Below are 18,898 nucleotides of genomic sequence, written 5' to 3'. Positions count from 1 at the left end.
CTGTTTCGGGGTGTGCTGAACACCCAGCTCTGCAGTGCTGCCTCTGGCGGGAGCCGCTGCAGAGACGCCAGGTAACGTGCCCCGCCGGGCACATTAGAAATGAGGGGAGCCTGCTGCCACATGCATGTTTTAAAGCTGATTCTTCCCATATTCTTACTGCTGGAAGATGTAGGCAGTGATGATTTCTTTCAGCAAAGGACCACTGGAAGCTCTTGAAGGCAGCGAGCTGCTACAACACAAATGCAAGCTGTACAGTAATAGTCTCTTCTGGCACCACCCCCAGAGAGCTTGCTAACTGTGAAAAAATGGGCTCCAAGTCACAGATTATTGCAAATTTCATTAATTGCTTGATTTTCTGTATTATTAAAGAGAAGAACTAATCCCAGCCCCCTCGGAAAAGTGAGCCAATGTTTCCTCAGGTAGTTTTAAAGGAGGTGGAGAGCAGTGTGTTGCATGTGCCTGCTTCACTCGGTGTTGGAGTTGCCGTGGCATCTGTCAACTTGCAGTGTCACACCAAGGGACACGACCGGGTGTCCGTTCAAAGAGGCTGTGAAATTCTTAGCAGAGGGTAATTGCTTGGAAGCAAATCCTCCCCACCCTGAAGTCCTCTTTCCACTATTACATGTTCTTGGATCCCTCATCCCTCCAGCTGCTTGAATCAAAGGTGTGTTTGATGGGAAAAATAGTTGCAACAGAGAGTCTGAAGCTTTTATTTTTCTCTCTCACTGAGCATCGAGGTGTTTAAACTGCAGAATTCACAGCAGGATACAAAGTTCTTAAGGATCATGATCTTTCTTTCCAGTCTAAGTTTTATGAGTCAGGAGAGTTAACTGTCTCCTCAGCTGTGCCTTCATAAAATGCCATTTTCATTTTTACCTACTGATTTTGCTGTTACTGAGATAATTTGTACCAAATCAAATAACCACGTACAGTCGGCTTAGTGTACAAAATAAGGTCATGCATAAACTTGTGAGCTATATGTTTGTGGTTTTTGACTGAAAGTATGAATAATCTCTAGTATTAGTTACTTGTAGACTGCAGGCACCCTCTTCTCCTGACACTCCCAGAAGCATGCGTAAGAATGGCTACAAAATATTGGAATTTCATTGCCATTTTTGGCGTGAATCATTTCACTCATTAGTCAGTAAACATCCATTTTCAAAAACCAGAACAGCTGAAGGTAACATGGGGTGCCTTTCGATTTAGAGAGCACTCAGTCGGTCCATGGGGAGCGAGGAGCCCTCCCCGTAAGCGGGGTGAGCGCGGGAGCTGCACCTGCCCTGGTGCAAACACCCGCCCGAGTTTCGAATCCCGTGTGGTTTTTGAGCTCTGACATTCACCCAGCAGGGCAGGATGCTGTTGGAAATGGGTCCCGCCTGCAGAGCTGGAGGCCGTGTCAGCAAGGTTCTGTGTATATGTCGCCATAACTTCGGCATTGGTTAGCCCAGACAGCTCTACATCCTGCTTCAACGGGGACCAGGCTTCTTGTTTGACCCTTTTGATTGATGGAATTTTACATTTTCCTTTGCCTCACCTCCTTTTCTCATTCCCAGCATACCTGGATTTTGGTCAAAAGTGTTGGTTTTCTTTTATGTTTCTTTTTTTGTTCCCTTGTTGTTGTTGATCTTTTTGTTGCTGCTGTTTGTAACTGTACTCCCTTTTTAGGATGCTAATAATTTCATCCAAAAAAAAAAAAAAGACTACAGTTGTTTTAAGATATTTTCTGGATTTCTAAATTTTTGGGGGGGGGAAAACCATTTTTTTTTTAAAATCCTATTAAAAATGATAGTTTGGACCTTCAGCAATAAGTACCTGTGGGAAAATATATTTCCTCATAAAATTTCTTCTTGTTTGGCAAGAGTTAAAGCATAGCAATTTATTAGCCTTATTAAGTCATGTACCCAGCCTTCATTCAGAGAACTTTGGTGACGCACAGTCTAGGTCATGGTGGACAAAACACTCTCTCATCTCAGTATTTCTTTGATGCATAGAATATGATGTTCAATTGACAACTGTAAAATAAACGGTAAACGCTTTTCTGTAGGACAACCACATCTCAGGTGTTCAGGAATAGCTAATAATTAGTGCCAGTAAATCACTGTAGAGCAAACCACGAACATTATCATTCCGTTTGTAATTTACCCCTGATGTGGGTACTTGTTCTTCTTAATACTTAATATGTCTGTTTATAGAAAATTTGATTGAGATAATTAGCAGTAAAAATGCTAAGGTAACACAGCTATGGTAACATTTATATTGCTACCAATTTTGTTTATGGCAGCCTAAAGAGCGATACTGAAATTAGAAATTAACTACAATTAGCAAATAAATTGAGTGTCTCTTGGAATTACTTGATCATGTCTTAAAACGTTGCACAGTGTGATGCTGGCGGAGGCAAAGCCGGGTCCCTGGGCTGCAGCAGCTGCGCTGCGCGAGGAGCACGCAAAGCAGGAGCCCCTTTGCTTCCCTGCTGTTGCTGTGGGTCAGCTGGAGCCACGTCTGTGCCCTGCCCAGGGCATCTTTTGAGCCTCTGTCTCCCTCACCTTCCACGGAGCCTGGGCTGTTGCCCCATGATACACGTTTGGTGCTGTGATGCCAGAAAGATTTTACTATTGGGGGTTCTCCTCTCCATGGGGGGAGCAGAAGGCTGAGCGTGCTTTTCAGTGATGTCCACCCTTGTAGGGAGCAGCTCAGAGAGACCCTTCAACTTCCACGTTCTCAGTAAATGAACCTTGAAACACACAGTTAATGTTGGCATCTCAGTGTGAGAGGAATTACTTGGGTTGGAAATGTTTTGTTATCCCAGCAGATGAGCCATAGATATGGAAGATGGTTTCCTCTGATTGCCTGAAACATGTCAGTTTGGAGGGACTTGGGCATCATTTAATGCTCAGGTAGAAATAGTTTGCTTCCTGTAGTAAGGCACTTCAAGAACTCTGCTTGAAAAATGCCATATAGATGCATATATTTATTTTTCTGGCATAATTTCAGATGTGGAAAGGAAGGAGTTGTTTACTACTGTTAAAATGGATCATTAAATACCGCTTTGAGGATTAAAGGAGGAGAAGACTCAACCAGTTTCGGGGGCAGCCACTGACTCACCTCTCTCTTATCTGTTTCATGCAGTAAAACTTTCCTCATTCTTTCATCCTTCATTGTATTTCGGAGACTTCTTGCAGTTAAAGGCAGACAGGCAATGGCTTTCTGAATTCCTCATGTCTTTCAATTCTGTGTCCAGCAGGGAGAAGGTGCTACTAAACCTCCCCATCTTCTTGATGCAGACACGAGTCTTGAGTCTTCATCTAAACCTCACATGACTGCTCTTACCTGCCGGGGTCTTGGCTGGTTTTGGGTGCACGTGCCTCGTTGTTCCACTGAAATGGTTTCATTTTGTGTAAGGTCAAGTGATCATTGGGCTGGAAAGGGAGAGGACAAGAGCTTCGCTCTGCACTTAGCAGTGCACTGAGAGGGGCTGGGGATGCAGAGTCATGTCCACGCTCCATCGAACAGTAACTAATCCTATGAAGTGACACAGGAGACTTGTCTGCCCTGAAAAGAAATGACCCATAGTTGAGCAGCCATGGCATTTATCTGGGATGTGGAGAAATGGCAGCACAATGATGGACATCTGGTGATACGCAACGCCTAACCATCTCCTCACCCCACACGCTCTACATCCAGGTCTCTTTCTCTGGGACTGGAAATCCCATCCTCACCCTGGGAAACATTCCCACTGGTGTCAGAAGCTATGTATTCCCAGAAAAAACAAGTCACTGGAGTAAATTAGCATCTTTATAGGAAGCAAAATTTCCTTTATTTCCTGCTTGTTTCCTTCCTTCCTACTCTTCAGCAGATTTTGTCTCTTGAAAGAGCAAAATGGGGCTGCAGGTTGGGGGAAAGGGGGCACCGAATGTCAGGGTAAAGCAATCCAGAGGGCTGCAGATGGGGCGGTCACAGCACAGTGCAAATTCACGCTGAGTGCTGAGCACCGAGATCCCGGCTGCCAGGGTGAGCGTTATCTGGCCCGAGGCTGCTACTGCCTTTTTTTGTTGTGTTTTCTTCAAAGCCAGGTGTCTGAGTTCCCTGTGGATTTCATCTGGGGAGAATTTATCACTGATAAATTACTGTTTGTGTTGAATTTACAGATGAGCTGAACTGTTTCCTTTAATGTTGCAGTTTAGTACCTTTTTCTTTTCAGGTTTGCATGAGCACTGGCATTTGAAGGAAATAAATCTGTCGCTCAGATAATGTATTTGCCCTTGGTACCGAAATACATAAATAAAAATTACAAGGTCATTAGCCATATCAATAGAAAGAAATATGTGCTGTGCATTAAATAGCTGACTTCCAGGATGGGTTGGGCAAATAGCAGTATAATAAAGTGTACCGCTCATTTCCCCTTCTGATCATGAAAATCAATTAATTCCTTTCCTTTTTGTAGCACTTCCCCTTTGCACTGGAAACCTTCAGCATGTGTCAGTCCAAATTTATGAGCAGTGTGTTTTTCAGTGTATTTTATTTATCAAATGCAAATTCCAGTGGCCAGTGATTTACTACAGAACGGTTTGGAAAGCAGCAAATAAATATTACCTAACAAAGTATTTTAAATAAATAAATAAATAACTCAGCTGGAGGAGACTTTATCTGCTACTTCCCAAGCAATTTATCTTTGTCCCTGAGAAGGCAGGTTAGGTGGAGAACTGCCCCAGTATTTTTCTGGAGTGCGTCTGGTCTGGAAATGAGCTCTTTGTGCTCAGTAAAAGGCAGCCTTGGAAAGCAATGGATTATTGCTTATATTTTAATACCTTTTATTTATTTTGGCTAGACTATAGTGCCGGGTGCAGACCCGAGGGAACTGAAACGCATAAGCTTTGCTCACTCTGCATCATTCCTAATCTCAGTGATCCAGAGAGGCAAGTCCTCTTTGTTTCCCACCATGGAGTTCAGACAGTAAATAATCAACAGGAAAAAATTGCGCGGAATGGGTGGTGTCTGGGAAGGCTGGGTGATACAGTCTCTCACTCAACCCCTTTTATCCATCTTCTTCAACTATCAAGCAGTGGAACAGGCTGCCCAGGGAAGCGGTGGAGTTGCCATCCCTGGAGGTATTGAAAAGATGGGTAGACGTGGTGCTGAGGGACGTGGTTTAGTGGTAACTTGGCAGTGCTGGGTTAATGGTTGGACTCGATGATCTTAAAGGTCTCTTTCAACCAAAACGATTCTATGATTCTACCTCAGGGGCAGAGAGATAAGTGGTCATTTACCGCTTCTTATGTGAGCAGGCTGCAGGTAAAGGCATAGAGAATAGTTATACCAGAGGTTTCTCCTTTCCTCGCCGCCTGGCAGGTAAGCGGTTGAGAGGTCGTAGAAGCACTGGGTGAGAAATGCGTTTGCTGGCTCATACCCGCTACCGAGTGCGGCAGTAACCTCTCTTGCTAAACAAACGCACGTTTTGGTTAATGGCTAGATTTACCAAGGCATTCTGTGCCAAGGCTTCTGTCTTATTCTTGGCTAGGATTTCCAGGGGATGTCCTGCCCCAGGTAAGTCGGTGCTTGTTTCTTACTGAAGGTGGGGCAGAGCGTGTTTGTGACGGGAGAATTGCTGCGCTGAAAATCACTGAAGCCTGCAGGGGCTAGATTAGAAAAAGAAAGGAATAATTGACACAATCAAAGTGTAAGTTTTCATAATGAGAAAATAAGTGTGTTTCCGTGTGTGGTTTTTTTTCCTGTTGGTATTGTGCATGTGGGTAATTGGTTTCCTACTGATTCCCAAAAGTAATGTTCAAATCCCCACATAAAAGGCTGTGGTGCGAAATAGGTCATCTGAGGTGCTTATGCATGCTAAACATCTATCAGATTGTTCTGGCGGTCACATTTAAACTATTAAAAGTTTGTTAGTTGATCTGGAGAGCTGGTACAGTAACCCCACATATTCAGTGCCAAATGCAGCCAGGTGATACAACTGAATTTTGTTGAAGTTTCAATAATGAGCACTAGGTTAAATTAGTCCCTGTGATAGAGGTTACCACCTTATAATTTCTCTTCTGCCTAATGGTTCCAAGAAGAGGGACATTATGGGGATGGGCTTGGATATTTCTGGTACCTAAGGTTATGTACCTAACGCAGTCAGCTGCGCTCACCTTGGACTCATCTGTAGTCAATGTGGAGAGTGAGGGGTTTCACCCCCAGAGCAGGTAAATCAGGTAATTTTTCTGAATTGTTCAACAGTACCCATCTCCACTTAGGAAATGCTGTACATACAGCATCTGAAAAGCACCTTTAAAAGAAAAAAAAAAAAAAACCAAAAACTAAAATTCATATAATTGTTTTTCCTCTAACTCTCCCAGGTCTGGCAGTGCGGAGGAAGCATGGAGGTGTTACCCTGTTCTCGCGTGGCGCATATTGAACGCACAAAGAAGCCCTACAACAACGACATTGATTACTATGCAAAGCGCAACGCCCTGCGGGCCGCTGAGGTCTGGATGGATGACTTCAAGTCCCATGTTTACATGGCGTGGAACATCCCCATGGCAGTAAGTACGGGTCACGCTCCCTCCTGAACAGTGGCAGAAACGTGGATGGCTGTTCCTGGTTTGCTCTTTGAGGTGAAGGATATTGCTACTGTCATATGAAGTGGGCTAAGCTTGGGGGGAAGCGTGCTTTCATGCCGCTGCGTGCTTAATACGGAGAGTCCGGCCATATAAACTTGTTTCCTCGGTGTAAGTTTTGTTGTGTGCCCAGGAGCGGTGACACAGATTTATAATTTACCTAGAGCACAATTTTTGCAGGTTTATGCGCTTCCTCAGAAGTTGTCGTTAATTTGGGATGCCATTAAACTTCGAGGTGTTCATACGCTACAGTGGTGAGGACTACAGAAATGTCCATAAATATCATCATTCATCCTGAGACTCAGCAGACCTCACCAGCATAAAAAACGAAGTATGCAATAAAAGAATCGCACATTAACTAGCTTTGTCTACAGGCTGAGAGTTGCGATGTGGACACATTCTGTACCTTACTGCGCATACGAATTGTAGATGGCATGTAGGGCCTCTAGGAATCCATGTAGTATAAATATTAGATAAACTGTACGTTCAATTTATCACTTTATTCTGTAATTATATCACATGCTACATCTCCTGAGCATAATTCTTGGGAGAGAAGAGATATATGTTATATCCCAGTTGGGTGGAAGCTGGCTGCTGCTGTATCCTTTAGTGTATTTGCATCCAAATTATTCATGTGAAGAGGTGCAAAGAGAGCAGCTGAGGGCAAGTGTCCTCTGTTCTGTGGGTAATGATGGGTTGGTTAACCCTTAGAGGAGGGGCTTGTTCAAACCTGATTGAAGTAAATGGAAACAGGGGTGTTCCTATGTGAACAGGAAAATATGCCAACCCAGCAGTATATTCGTGAATATTCAGTTATGACCTAAAGTCCATCGAAGTCACGGGAGTCTTGTCAAAGATTTCATCAGATTTAGTCTGTGTCCTAAATACCTACTTGTACTTTAGTACCTAGGTAATATCTCAAACCCCATTTCTGTTCATTCCTGTCGTAGTTTTGAAAATACAAATACCGAAAGGAGCAATGTTTCATTCTTCTCTGTGTGATCTCTGAATATGTCAGATGTTCACACGTGCCCGAATTTCACTTACTGCTGTTCAATATTGGACACTGAGCAAGGTCTCTATGAAGATGTGTTTTGGTTCCTTCTTTTGGCATGAGAGGTAATTGCAGAGAATTATTTTGCCTTAACAAAAGGCAATACTGCATAACTTTTTTCCCCACACAAGATCTCTGTGACAGTAGGAGGAAGACAAAGCAGTGTCCATCTAAGTTTTTAGGGGTATTGTGGCCCTGTCTGCATCCATTTCATGCAGTTTCAAATAGAAGATGAAAAAGTAACCTTGGTAAATTTGTTTGCTTGATGCCAACTGCAAATGAATTCTGAGAAAAGACAAGATATTTAAATAAGCATTTACACCAAAACATAATTTCCTTTAATCTCTCTGAGATTACTTATTGATGCAGTTTTCTGCACTGAGCTACACAGCAGTGCTTTAAAAAAAACACAAGCACGTCTACATTGAGAGACATAAAATCAGCAGAAGTACTGAACAGTAAAGTTTTCTTTCTATAAAATAAATTGATTGATAAAATGTGCATCATAAAAGTAACCCCATTAGCTCTCAGGAAAAGGAAGCTAGTGTTAGTGTTCACAGAGTTTTTCCGCTGTAGTATTCAATCTGGATGACTAAGAAGTGCTGTACTGTTATAAGCCGTAAGAAAAACCTGCAGGAGAACTAGAAGCCTTGCCGCCTGATTACAAAGAGTATGTCCACGTACTAAATTCTGTGGACACCTTATTCTTGTACCATCACCGTGTAACCCGTACATGATGACTGCAGCTAATGCAGAGTTCAGCCCAGCATTTTCGTAGCTGCTCAATTTGCTGCTCTTGGGTTCTCTAGAAACGGCACTGCAAACAGGGCTCTGTATCGCCTCATTTCAGAAGAGGGCAAAAAGGAGGAAAGTACAATCCCTGTTTTCTCCCATACCAAAAGCCGAGCCGTCCAAATTAACCCTTTCTTGACTCGCACCATCTCTTTCACAACTCGCTCCCTTCCGAGTCACTGAGGATCTGTGCATACTGCGTATCTTGATTAGCAGATGATCTTTGGACACACCTGCAAGATCATATTCCTACCACCTTCAACAGCAGGTCACCAGCATAGCTTTATTTTAGTTAACCAACTATTTGGTATGCCCCTGCCATGATCTATTCCTCGACAATCTTAGGGACAAAGGAATCTTATATCGAATGATTTATTGTACTGAGTGCCTCCGAGAATTGCTCTCCTTCCATGCAGCCTGAAGTAGTACGTAAATTAACACTCATTTGAATGGATGTTGCATAGAGAGTTCATGACAAAGTGTGCATCAGCAAGCAGCAGTGAGCACAGCAAACTCTTTATGTGGCAAATAGAAAAACCTGTTCAGTATTACACTTGTATTCTCTCCTGAAAACTAGGCATCTGCTGGGTATTCTAATAAACCCTGAGCTAAGATTTGCTGCTGTCTTGTAACCCTGCATTAGACATAATTTGTAAAACGTACAGAAATCTTTCTGGAGGAAGTGTACAAGGCACTTAAGACAGATCCATGCAAAACTCCCCAGTTTCAGTCCGTTTGATTCATACAATGTCAGAAAAGATTTTTAGATGAGGTAACTCTTACTGTCTTAATGCTGAACTGTGATGATTTACAGTGGTTTAAATCAACAGACGCTAACGCGGGACCTGGCATTTTTTAAATGGCTGGGTTTGGTCATATTGATTTGACTCTTCCAGCCTGTGTTTTTCATGGGATTTGCATTCAAACACGAATTAAATTCTGAAGTAGAATTATAAAGAAGGTTTTGAGTTTAACTGCATTTTATGGCTCAAGTCTGCAAATGAGCTCTAGTTCCAGTAAAAACTGAATGCTGGTCTATGCAAATGTTTAATGGAGCTTAATGACTTTTTGAGCAGCTCTGCTTTGAAGTTTTAACAACTCCGTTCTGATCTCATTTACATTAGTGAACACCCAAGGCTGTTCCTAGAGTAAACCATGATCAAGCTGCCATATCTTAGATCAGAATTACCGCCTAAATTCCTAACAAATCTGAAAGCAAAGGAGTTCAGGTTTGATTGCAAACATTTAGAATTGCTGTAAGTAACAACATTCTTATTGTATTCTTCTTACTTTGATTTATGTTTGGTTTTTGCTTGTTCGTTATCCTTCTTTTTCCACTGACTTCCATTAATATTTATTGTCTGCTCTCAACAACAGCTGTCTGATGAGCTGCTACTTACAAAACAGAAGAGAGGGGAAACACAGCTTCGTGTACAAAATGAACTCCAGTTTGGTTTCAGTAAAGAAAACAACCGTAAAGTCAATGCAGTGAGATTTCTTTATTTTTCTGCTTTGTAGAACCCTGGAGTTGACTTTGGAGATGTTTCTGAAAGAATAGCTCTACGACAGCGACTGCAGTGCCGGAGTTTTAAGTGGTACTTGGAGAATGTCTATCCTGAAATGAGGGTTTATAATAATACAGTCACTTACGGAGAGGTACTGTATGGCTTTGAAAATATATCATGGCTGCATTAGAGCAGTCCTTTCATCTTAGTGGCGGGTATCAGGATGTACAGAGCGATTTCAAGTCCACACAGCAGGAGCAACAGAAACGCCCTCGCCTGCTTTTAATCAACACTAAGAAGTGTAGCTTTGAGAAGCACTGTCCCTCTTATTGGAGTACATCAGATGAAATCATTCTCACGATGACATGCAACCTCCGTGGCTTTCATTTTAAAATAGAGCATCTCAGAGAACAGAAATTTGAGGTAATTGTTTTCCCAAATAGGATGCCACGGACATCATCAAGAAAACATCAGCAGTCAAGAGAGCTAAAATAATTACAGTTAATGAGAACAGTTGAGTTTGCCAAATCATTTTTAGGTAAAGAACCACCTCTTTTTTGGGTTTTGTCAAACTATTTGAAGGATTATGTTCACTTTATTAATTAATTTTTGCAATCCTCCTTGTTCAGGATAAAAAGCAACATAGCCCTGTTCAGATTATGAGGTGAGGCTACCATTTGGCAGGTCTTTTATCTCATCATGAAAAAGCCATTAGAGGAAAAACAATTTTGCTGCTTTGTGCTCAGATTCTGTATTTTCATTTACACTTATGTACCAGTATTGAGTAAGACCTTGGAACACCTACTTGGAGGTAGCTGAGTGGATAGGTTACTTAACCCAATAAAACGCTGGATCCAAACGCGTTAGAATGTATAGACATTCTGGTTCACCTCAGTTGTCTGGATCATTTCCTCCTCTTCTGTGAACAGTCAAAACTCCCACATACGCTTAACCCTGATCTTTAAAGTCAGACATGCCTTCTGTAACTCTTCAAATCTGTATCATGTGCCTATAATACAAGGACTGTGAACTGGGGCGAAGTTCTAGGAGCTCTTCCTGCTGCATAATGTTTTTAAGATTCTGTTTTAATTGTCTGCCTGAACTACAATTAAATCCAAAGGCAATATATTATCACAGGAGATCTCTAAATGGGCGTTCTTCCTTCCTGTTCCATTTGATTGGTTTCGTATAAAAATAAGTCAGGCGCTTCAGATATTGATACAAAGTGCAAGTTTTATTGCATAATACCACTTTGCATCCTAATATAACTATCCCTGGCAGTAGCTGAGGAAAGACATTTAGTAAATTCAACAGGAGCTATTAGTAACTGTCAGCTCCGAGAAGGCTGTTAACTGCGAAGAACATTGGCAGTACTGCCAACGTTGTGTCAATTATACCAGACGGTTAGCAAGCTGGGCTCGAAAAAGAAGTTTGTTTCTGTTGAGTGGTCGCATAGAGGGTTCTTGAGTCAAACAGGAAGTTTAGTGATGCAAGCGTCTAATTCATTAACATGTATAATAAAATGGAGCCACACAAGCTATTTAGCAAGGATAAACTGGCATCGTTCCCTTTCAGTCTTACATGCCTATAATGAAAAAACTAGAGGCTTCATCATAAATGCCATCAAGCTTGTTATTAAATACTTTCTCTTCTGGTTATTTTCCTGGAGGAAAAGGTGTCTGGATTTTAGTGAGTTTAAAGGAAAATAAATGTATTGAGTAGATGTGAAACAGATTGAAACAGTAGTAAAAATATATTTCCTAGTGACTCAATTCGCATTTTTTAAAGCCGTGTCATAAAACTGTCTTCATCTTCTTTAGCCTTTATAGTACCTGAGTCATAAAATAAACCACCTGAAATTTAACTGTTGCTGAGCCCCCTTATCCCATCAGATTCCCTGTTATGCCCGTACACTATGATATGAAAGATTATTTACTGATTTTTCCAAGATTGCATGCAGGAGCTACTTCCATATTATAGACAACTACTTCACATCTGAACCAAAACTGACCTGTTGACTGTTTCAAAATGTCCATCTAAATAACTTCTCGTTTAAGACACCTGTAAAATTTTTCCACGTCCAAAATACGTGCATAATACTTCTAGTCTAAAGAGAAAGAAAGGCCTGAAAATTCACAAGGGCTCCAGCCCAGTTTTATAGACTTGTAAATTCATCTTATCGGGGGAGGCACATGAATTTGGATCCCTGAACCCACACTTTAAATCTATTAAGAGCCTTCCAGCATTGCTCATCATTGCTGCATCCTTTAACAGCGATGTGCCTTGTGTCACTTCTGTACGTACCCATATACCATATTCTCAATTCAATTTTTTTTTTTCACATGCCTTTTTTGTTTTTATATAAGCAATAGGAGCAAACAAAGGGGTGCCACATCCAACGCCAGCCCTGGGTAGTTCCTGTGCCACTTGGTGAAGTCACATTCTCAACATATAGGGTCAAAATTTATATTTACATAAGGGTAATTTGGAGCAAAATTTGGCCTGGTTTCTTAGAGTGAATTTTATGGGGTTTTGATCCTTGAGTAATTGCTGAAAATATAACTCTGACCCAAGGTCTGGAAAGACAGCAGGTTGTCCAAGTAATATCTTTTCCTGGAGCTAATTCACTATTCGCATCCTGCTGTATCTGGAGAATAAGCATGTGTTTCTCAGAGGACGGTTTTACATACCAGTTGTTTCAATAGCTGTAGTGCAGCCAAGACTTGGCTGGCGTTGACTTGCATCGTACAGGTTAATTTCTAATACGACTGTTTCCTTTCTGATCCGCTTACAGGTGCGTAACAGCAAAGCTAGTGGCTACTGCTTAGATCAGGGAGCCGAAGAGGATGACAAAGCAATCCTTTATCCCTGCCATGGAATGTCCTCTCAGGTAAAGGGTTAAACTCCCCTACTAATGAGAAACTTTTAGCTTAAAGAATTTTCAGAACAAACAAGAAGTAATTTGGTGCATTGGAGTTGAGTTTAGCAGTTGCAAAGGAAAATATCTGGAAAATATCTCCAGTCGTTTTGGGTGTCTTTTCCGAGGTCATTCAGCATATGAATCTATACATTGAAGATGCCAGTAAGGAAAACAGAAGAATCATGATAATTTAATAACAGAGAGACCCACCGAAGATTAATGAATTTAGACAGTGTGTGCGAGTGAGCAGCTCTTCTCGTTATGGCTTGACTTGTTCTAGGAATAGTATCTCTTTAAATGACCTGTTCATTGCTCCAACAGGCTCCTGTGCGGAAATGAATTAGCGAGCTGCTGATGTGATTCCCCAAGTAGGCAAAAAGTTAAGCACGTCAACTTCAAAGGGAATTAAGAATCTCTTTTAAGTTAATACTTTTCTAAGATAGAAGATTTCTTTTTTGTCAGTCCCTGTGCGTATTATTATTTTCTTAGAGATATCTGAAGATTTTAAAAATACATTTCTTCTTTCCATGGTCATAGTGATATTATTTGTTTTTTAAATACAAGTTGGAGACTATTTAAATCCAGGACTTAAGCTTCTCTGAAATGTAATTCTAGTTTCTTTGTAAGTACTATCAGAATCAAAACTATGTTAATGAACGTTCTCATGCGTAAATAAACCCTGACCTTATCATGGACTTCACAATTGTCTGAAGTTCGGTAATACATATATTGATTTGGAGTCCTGGCTCGTACAGCACCGTGGCGTAACATGAGTCGCAAAATATAAATATTGCCTATTGTGCTTAATTGCAAGCGGGTGAAGAGTCATACCTTGTTAGAGGAAAGTGAGATAGACAGTAATTGCTGCTGACAAAATGTCCACCTTTGGCAGGATCATTATGGAACATTTGACTGACACTTTCCAAGTAGAGGCAGAAGGAGCAGCCTTTGAGTAAGGTAACAAAATAGTGTTGCTTAATTAGATGTAAATGAGCTTTTCAAGAAGACTCTAGTTAGAGATGCCACGACACTCAGAGAGAGCTCAGTCTCTTGCTCCATTCTGATTCTGACCAGAAATGTGCAAATTGAAGTACTTCCAGAAAGTCCCTTTGCAACATCTAATCTCCTATCATCGTGCCAGCATTGAGAAGAGTAATGAAATAAATGGTTCTGACTGCAATTTATTTTGCAATTTAAGCCCTTAACCTACTTGTTTGCCTCCACGGCTCCTGGTTCATAGAACATGTTTGACTTCCAGAAAAAGAAAATGGATGAGGGCTTAAGTTACTGTGAATTTATTTGAAAGGAAGCGTGATGTGACCAGCTTCTCCTGACTGACTCTTGTAAACCTCGGGGCATAAAGTAGCTCACCTCCCAGCATCCAGCTTTGACTAATTTTTTCCATTAAGGAACAGGTCATTTTCCTTTTAGTAAGATGTAAATACGTTGCAGGGTAGATGATGCCTTTTGAATTGTGGGCCATAGACTAGACACTGGGCAGCTCTTCTCCGGTGCAAACAACAATACGCGAAGCAGGCACTGCCCAAGAAGTCGAAGCTGGGTAGCGACCAGTTAAATCTCCTCTGGCTTGCTTCTGCTACAGGTCTTGGCATCCTGTCTACATGAATTTTCTGGAAAAGCCTGAAAAGCTGTTTGTAGTCTACGTTACAGCCACAAGCTAGAGCCCTTTTGTTACTAGCATTGTATAAACACATAGAAAGAGAAAGTCACTTCTAAAACCCCTGAAATCCAAAGCATCTCCCGTGTGTGAGAATTGTTTAAGTACGGGAACAGCAAACAGTTAATCTACCAAATCATCCTGCAGAACTTTCCATTTCTTTTTTTTTTTTTCTTTTTAAAAAAAAAAAAAGGAAAAAAGTTTTCATTCTGTAAGAAACACCAAGCAGAAGGCAGAGGTGATGTTTTATCTAAGTTGAGTGTTTCACAGACAAGCATGGGTTGGAGCCACTCAAATGCAGCCAAGTTAATTAATGATTACACAGCTGGAAAACTTCTATCATCTCTCCACAATTTACAAAATTAATTCAGTATGAGAACCACAGCTGCACAAACCCCAATCAAGGATATTTAAGCACATAGCATGAAAGGTGTTGACAGTGAGCGTTTTAATATATTAAATAAACATTTTTAAAGCCCCTTTTCTAATCAGCCTGGGTGAGCACAGTTGTCTGTTATGTTTAGCTTTCAGTTTCTGGCATTTTTCATCTCAAGCATAGGGCATAACATGCCCCTACCGAGTTGAGATTTGGGTTAGTTGTACATGCCTGCTGAATATAAATGAATATAAACATGAAACTCATTTTCACCAGTTAGGTTATCACTGGTGCTTAGTGTGTCCTACTGGTGTGAAAGCGTCTCGCTATTCAGCTACGGTCTTGTTTGGTTTTCATACTCTTCAATTCTGACAAGCAAAATACCGGTGATTTTAGTATACACCTGGTTCCACTGAAACCAACAGAAGTCAGTCAAGTGTTCAAAGAAAGCTGAGGTAGGAATAAGATTACTGTTCACTGATCTGTGATGAAATGCTGTTCTCTTCTAATTCTTACCCTTCTGTTTCCCTTGCGTATTGCACACCTCTGAATGGTGGCGTCCTGCGTTACCAGTGAAAAATAAAATCACTCCACTGTTACCAGGCTCCATGAACAAAATACCTTTCCCTATGTGTATTCTCAAGATCAGTTTTTACCATGATAAATCACATCTTTTCAATGACATCAGCTTTTAAATTTTTCTATTCAAACAGAGGCAAGATCTTTTATGGATGATCGGGAATGCATTTAGCCTGAGTTTACATCAATTTAGCATAATGAATTTGACTCAGGCTCAGTCAGTGTAAGCTAACAGGTCTAAGCTGATTCCAAAACTCACTTTACAGAAAAGTAGTGTCATTTTTATATGTGTTCATTAGATCAGCAGTTTGAATCTAACCCCTTTCAGAAAAAACGTTTGCAAAATACTTCTGGGAGAGCAATAGGAAACAGTCCAGGGCTAGAGAGAATTCAGAAACAAAGCGATATATTGGGGTCTTTCACTGCCTGGCCCCTGCATGCCGCGTGGCTTGTACAATCGCCTGTAAAGCCCGTTGGTTCTACAGCACTGCATAACACCCTTTCGTTGTAAAACAAGGGGTTTTTTAAAAAAAGGAGGGGCAGGGGGGACGTGATAGAGGGACAACACGGATGACACAAACCCCCAAGAGTTGAATATGTTGTTCTGGAAGCTCCTTAGAATCACTATAGGACACACAGGCTTTGAACCATCTGAGAGCACTTTTACAGCCTCAGTGGAAATGTTCACAGTCTCAGAGTCTGTCTCGAATGCTGTGATGTGCAGCTGATTATACGGCATGTGAAAGAAGAGGAGAAGTTAATAAAATGGCATCCTGGGATAGAAGGGCCCCGTGAACAGCCTCCTCCTCCGCCCTCCTCTCCTCCCTTTTCTCAGCAAGAGAAAGAGGAGGCACTGCAGGCTGAGAGCGAGAACTCCCTCGGCACTGAGATCAAGCAGAAAGAAGGGAGATCTCCACGTTCAGATTCCTGGAGCTCACAGCTACGCAAACAGATGGAATAAGAGGAGATGAAAGGCTTTACTTAAACTGTTGCCTGAGGGCAGATATTTAACGTTTTGCCTGGTAGAACTATGGCTTTTCAGAGTTGCACGCTGACTGCGTAGAGCAGGGTGGATGAAAAGGTAGTTTCTTAACTTGTAGGATGCCGTAACAAACCTGGGAGTTTGGTAACTTGTGATCTGTTTGTCTTGTGGTGACAAGTATTCTAGAGATTTAAGGTATTCGGATGCGGGTATCGCTCGCCATTTCAGTTTCTGTGTCAGCTCACAGCTTACCTCAACCTGCAGGGCTGAGGGATCATTAAAGATTTCTTTTTGCTTAGAGAACAAGAGCGAGAGAGAGGGCTTAAACGTAGTGTGGAAAGCTACCAGACCCCCCCGTGCAACTGTTTCCTACAAACCATTACCTGCTGTTATTTTGTGCTTTTTTTCACTTGGCTGGAAATTAGCAGGAATGGATTTGCTGAAGTCCGATCCTTCAGTTAAAAGCTGGCATTTACTTATGACATTGATGCTCCTGGAGGATCAGGCAGCACCGCTCGCTATTTTTGAACCAGATACAGTGGCTTTGATAAACAACCTTTGACATCTTTTCCATTCTGCTCAGATTTCTGAATGTTGAAGGGACAACTATCCTACGTTATCATAGGTACTGCAGATAGTATCAGGATTAGATCTTGGAGAACTTAATAGAGCACTTGGCTTCAGTGTCGTTTATGTGGATCCTTCAGCTTTTCTCAGATAAAAGAGAAAAACTGAGTGAAGGCCCATCCTCATGCGATGTATAAAACCGTGTTTCTGTTCTGCAGCTTGCATGGGAGTTGTGGATACAGAAGGCTCTCAGCCCAGCGAGACTTGCACAGACATTTTTTTTAATGACTGGGATTGAATATTCCTTAATAAAGGGGACTTGTCATTTGATTTTGGCTGGCTGGCACTGGGAATGGATTTGGTGTGATGTATCATGCCCACAGTTCTAATGCAAATTCAGAGGTTATTCCTTGTTTGGAATGGTAGTGGCGCTCGGGTGTAATTTTCACACAGCAGGTGTAATTTTCACTATTTCATTGGCTCTGTATCCCAGTTCCTGCTTTCTAGCCTACAGTAATAAGCAACTTATTTTAATGCTTATTTTATTTTCACAGTTTATGTTGTCTCTAGGAAGTTACAATATGAGGTCTATAGAGGCAGATGTTATTAATCGGGTAGTAGTTTCTTGAACCTTAATTTCTGGTGTGATTTTGCAAAAGTAGGCGCTAAAGCTTTACTGTGAAATGTGGTCTGAACTGAGATAATTGTTTGTGGATTTTTTTTAGAATTTTTTTTTTTATTTTAGGCTAATGTTTTTATGACTGTGGGAACTCTTGGTGGAAAGTACAGATTGAGGAAAATTGAGCCCATGATGTTCCATTTGTCTCGTCACTGTACAGATAGCAGTTTCCTGCACGGAGCCATCTCTGACTCTCTTGAGCTGTCACACAACTGCCACTTTCAATAGTGGAGACAGTTTATAATAGGGTTAGTGTATCTTCCACTTCTAAGGCCTCAGTAGAAATGGTACTTTGTGCTTTGACAGGCTTCTGCATAACAATGTCTTTCCCAAACACATGGCTAGTGCAATGCAGAGCACATGCAATTCTGGCTATTGAGATTCTAAAGACAAAGAATGGTTTAGACCATTTTAATATCGGTACAGAAAATGCTGCTCATCTTAAACCACAGGGAAAATTGTTCCTGGACTACAGAGCAGGTAGCCCATTATAAACAGTGGTTCTGATTATCTAGATAAGGCAAAGCCAAACAGGTTCCTAGATGGTATTTTGGGAGCTGCAGAGGAATAATAAAGACTGCACGATGCACACATTTCCCAGTCAGTGTAAGTTTCAGCCATGCCTGCAGTTCATCTGAACTCTGCTGGGTACCCATTAGATATGAGAAGTGTGAAATACACAGACAGGTTTTACTTTTTCTAAAAAAAAGGGTTGTGGGGTTTTTTTCCCCCATCCTCTATATGGGAAAAAAGGAAGTTAATTTGTCCGAGCTGGCAGTATATTCATATTTTGAATCACTTTGCTTGAGCTTCTTTTACATAGGTCCCCTGTATCGTTATAGTTAAAGGGGAAAAAAAAAAAAAAGTGTACTGGTTTAGTGTGTATAGACAGCACCTCGATAATGACATTGTTCATCCCAAGGAGCATCCTCCTGTGGTTATCCCTCTGTTTTCTCTGATGGAGACTCTGTTCTAACTCTGCGCTTCACATGGTTGCTCTGAACAGAAGTGGCAGGTGGGGAAATGGAACACGTCGTTTGTCAAAGGGCATCTGGTCTGGGAGCGAGCAGACCATGCTCTTTTTGCCACCAGCAAGATATGATTATTCACAGCACGATTCTTCTGAGGTTAATAAGGATGGCTGTAGAAAGCTAGACT

The 18,898-nt window shown here is 41.4% G+C and overlaps 1 protein-coding gene across 1 annotated transcript in view; it reads left to right on the top strand.

The window, feature by feature from the left end:
• The window catches only part of GALNT9 (polypeptide N-acetylgalactosaminyltransferase 9), a 161,217-nt gene that overhangs the window by 132,118 nt on the left and 10,201 nt on the right, over window positions 1-18,898 (top strand). Inside the window, exons 7-9 of the mRNA XM_063351229.1 lie at window positions 6,348-6,533; window positions 9,973-10,110; window positions 12,754-12,849. Coding sequence (XP_063207299.1) covers window positions 6,348-6,533; window positions 9,973-10,110; window positions 12,754-12,849 — 420 coding nt within the window. The remainder of the gene's footprint in view (window positions 1-6,347; window positions 6,534-9,972; window positions 10,111-12,753; window positions 12,850-18,898) is intronic.

Source organism: Chroicocephalus ridibundus, chromosome 13 (genome assembly GCF_963924245.1).
Source record: "Chroicocephalus ridibundus chromosome 13, bChrRid1.1, whole genome shotgun sequence".
NCBI classification, from domain to species: Eukaryota; Metazoa; Chordata; class Aves; order Charadriiformes; family Laridae; genus Chroicocephalus; species Chroicocephalus ridibundus.
The sequence above is the reverse complement of the archived record's forward strand: the minus strand, read 5'-3'. Positions and strand labels throughout refer to the sequence as shown.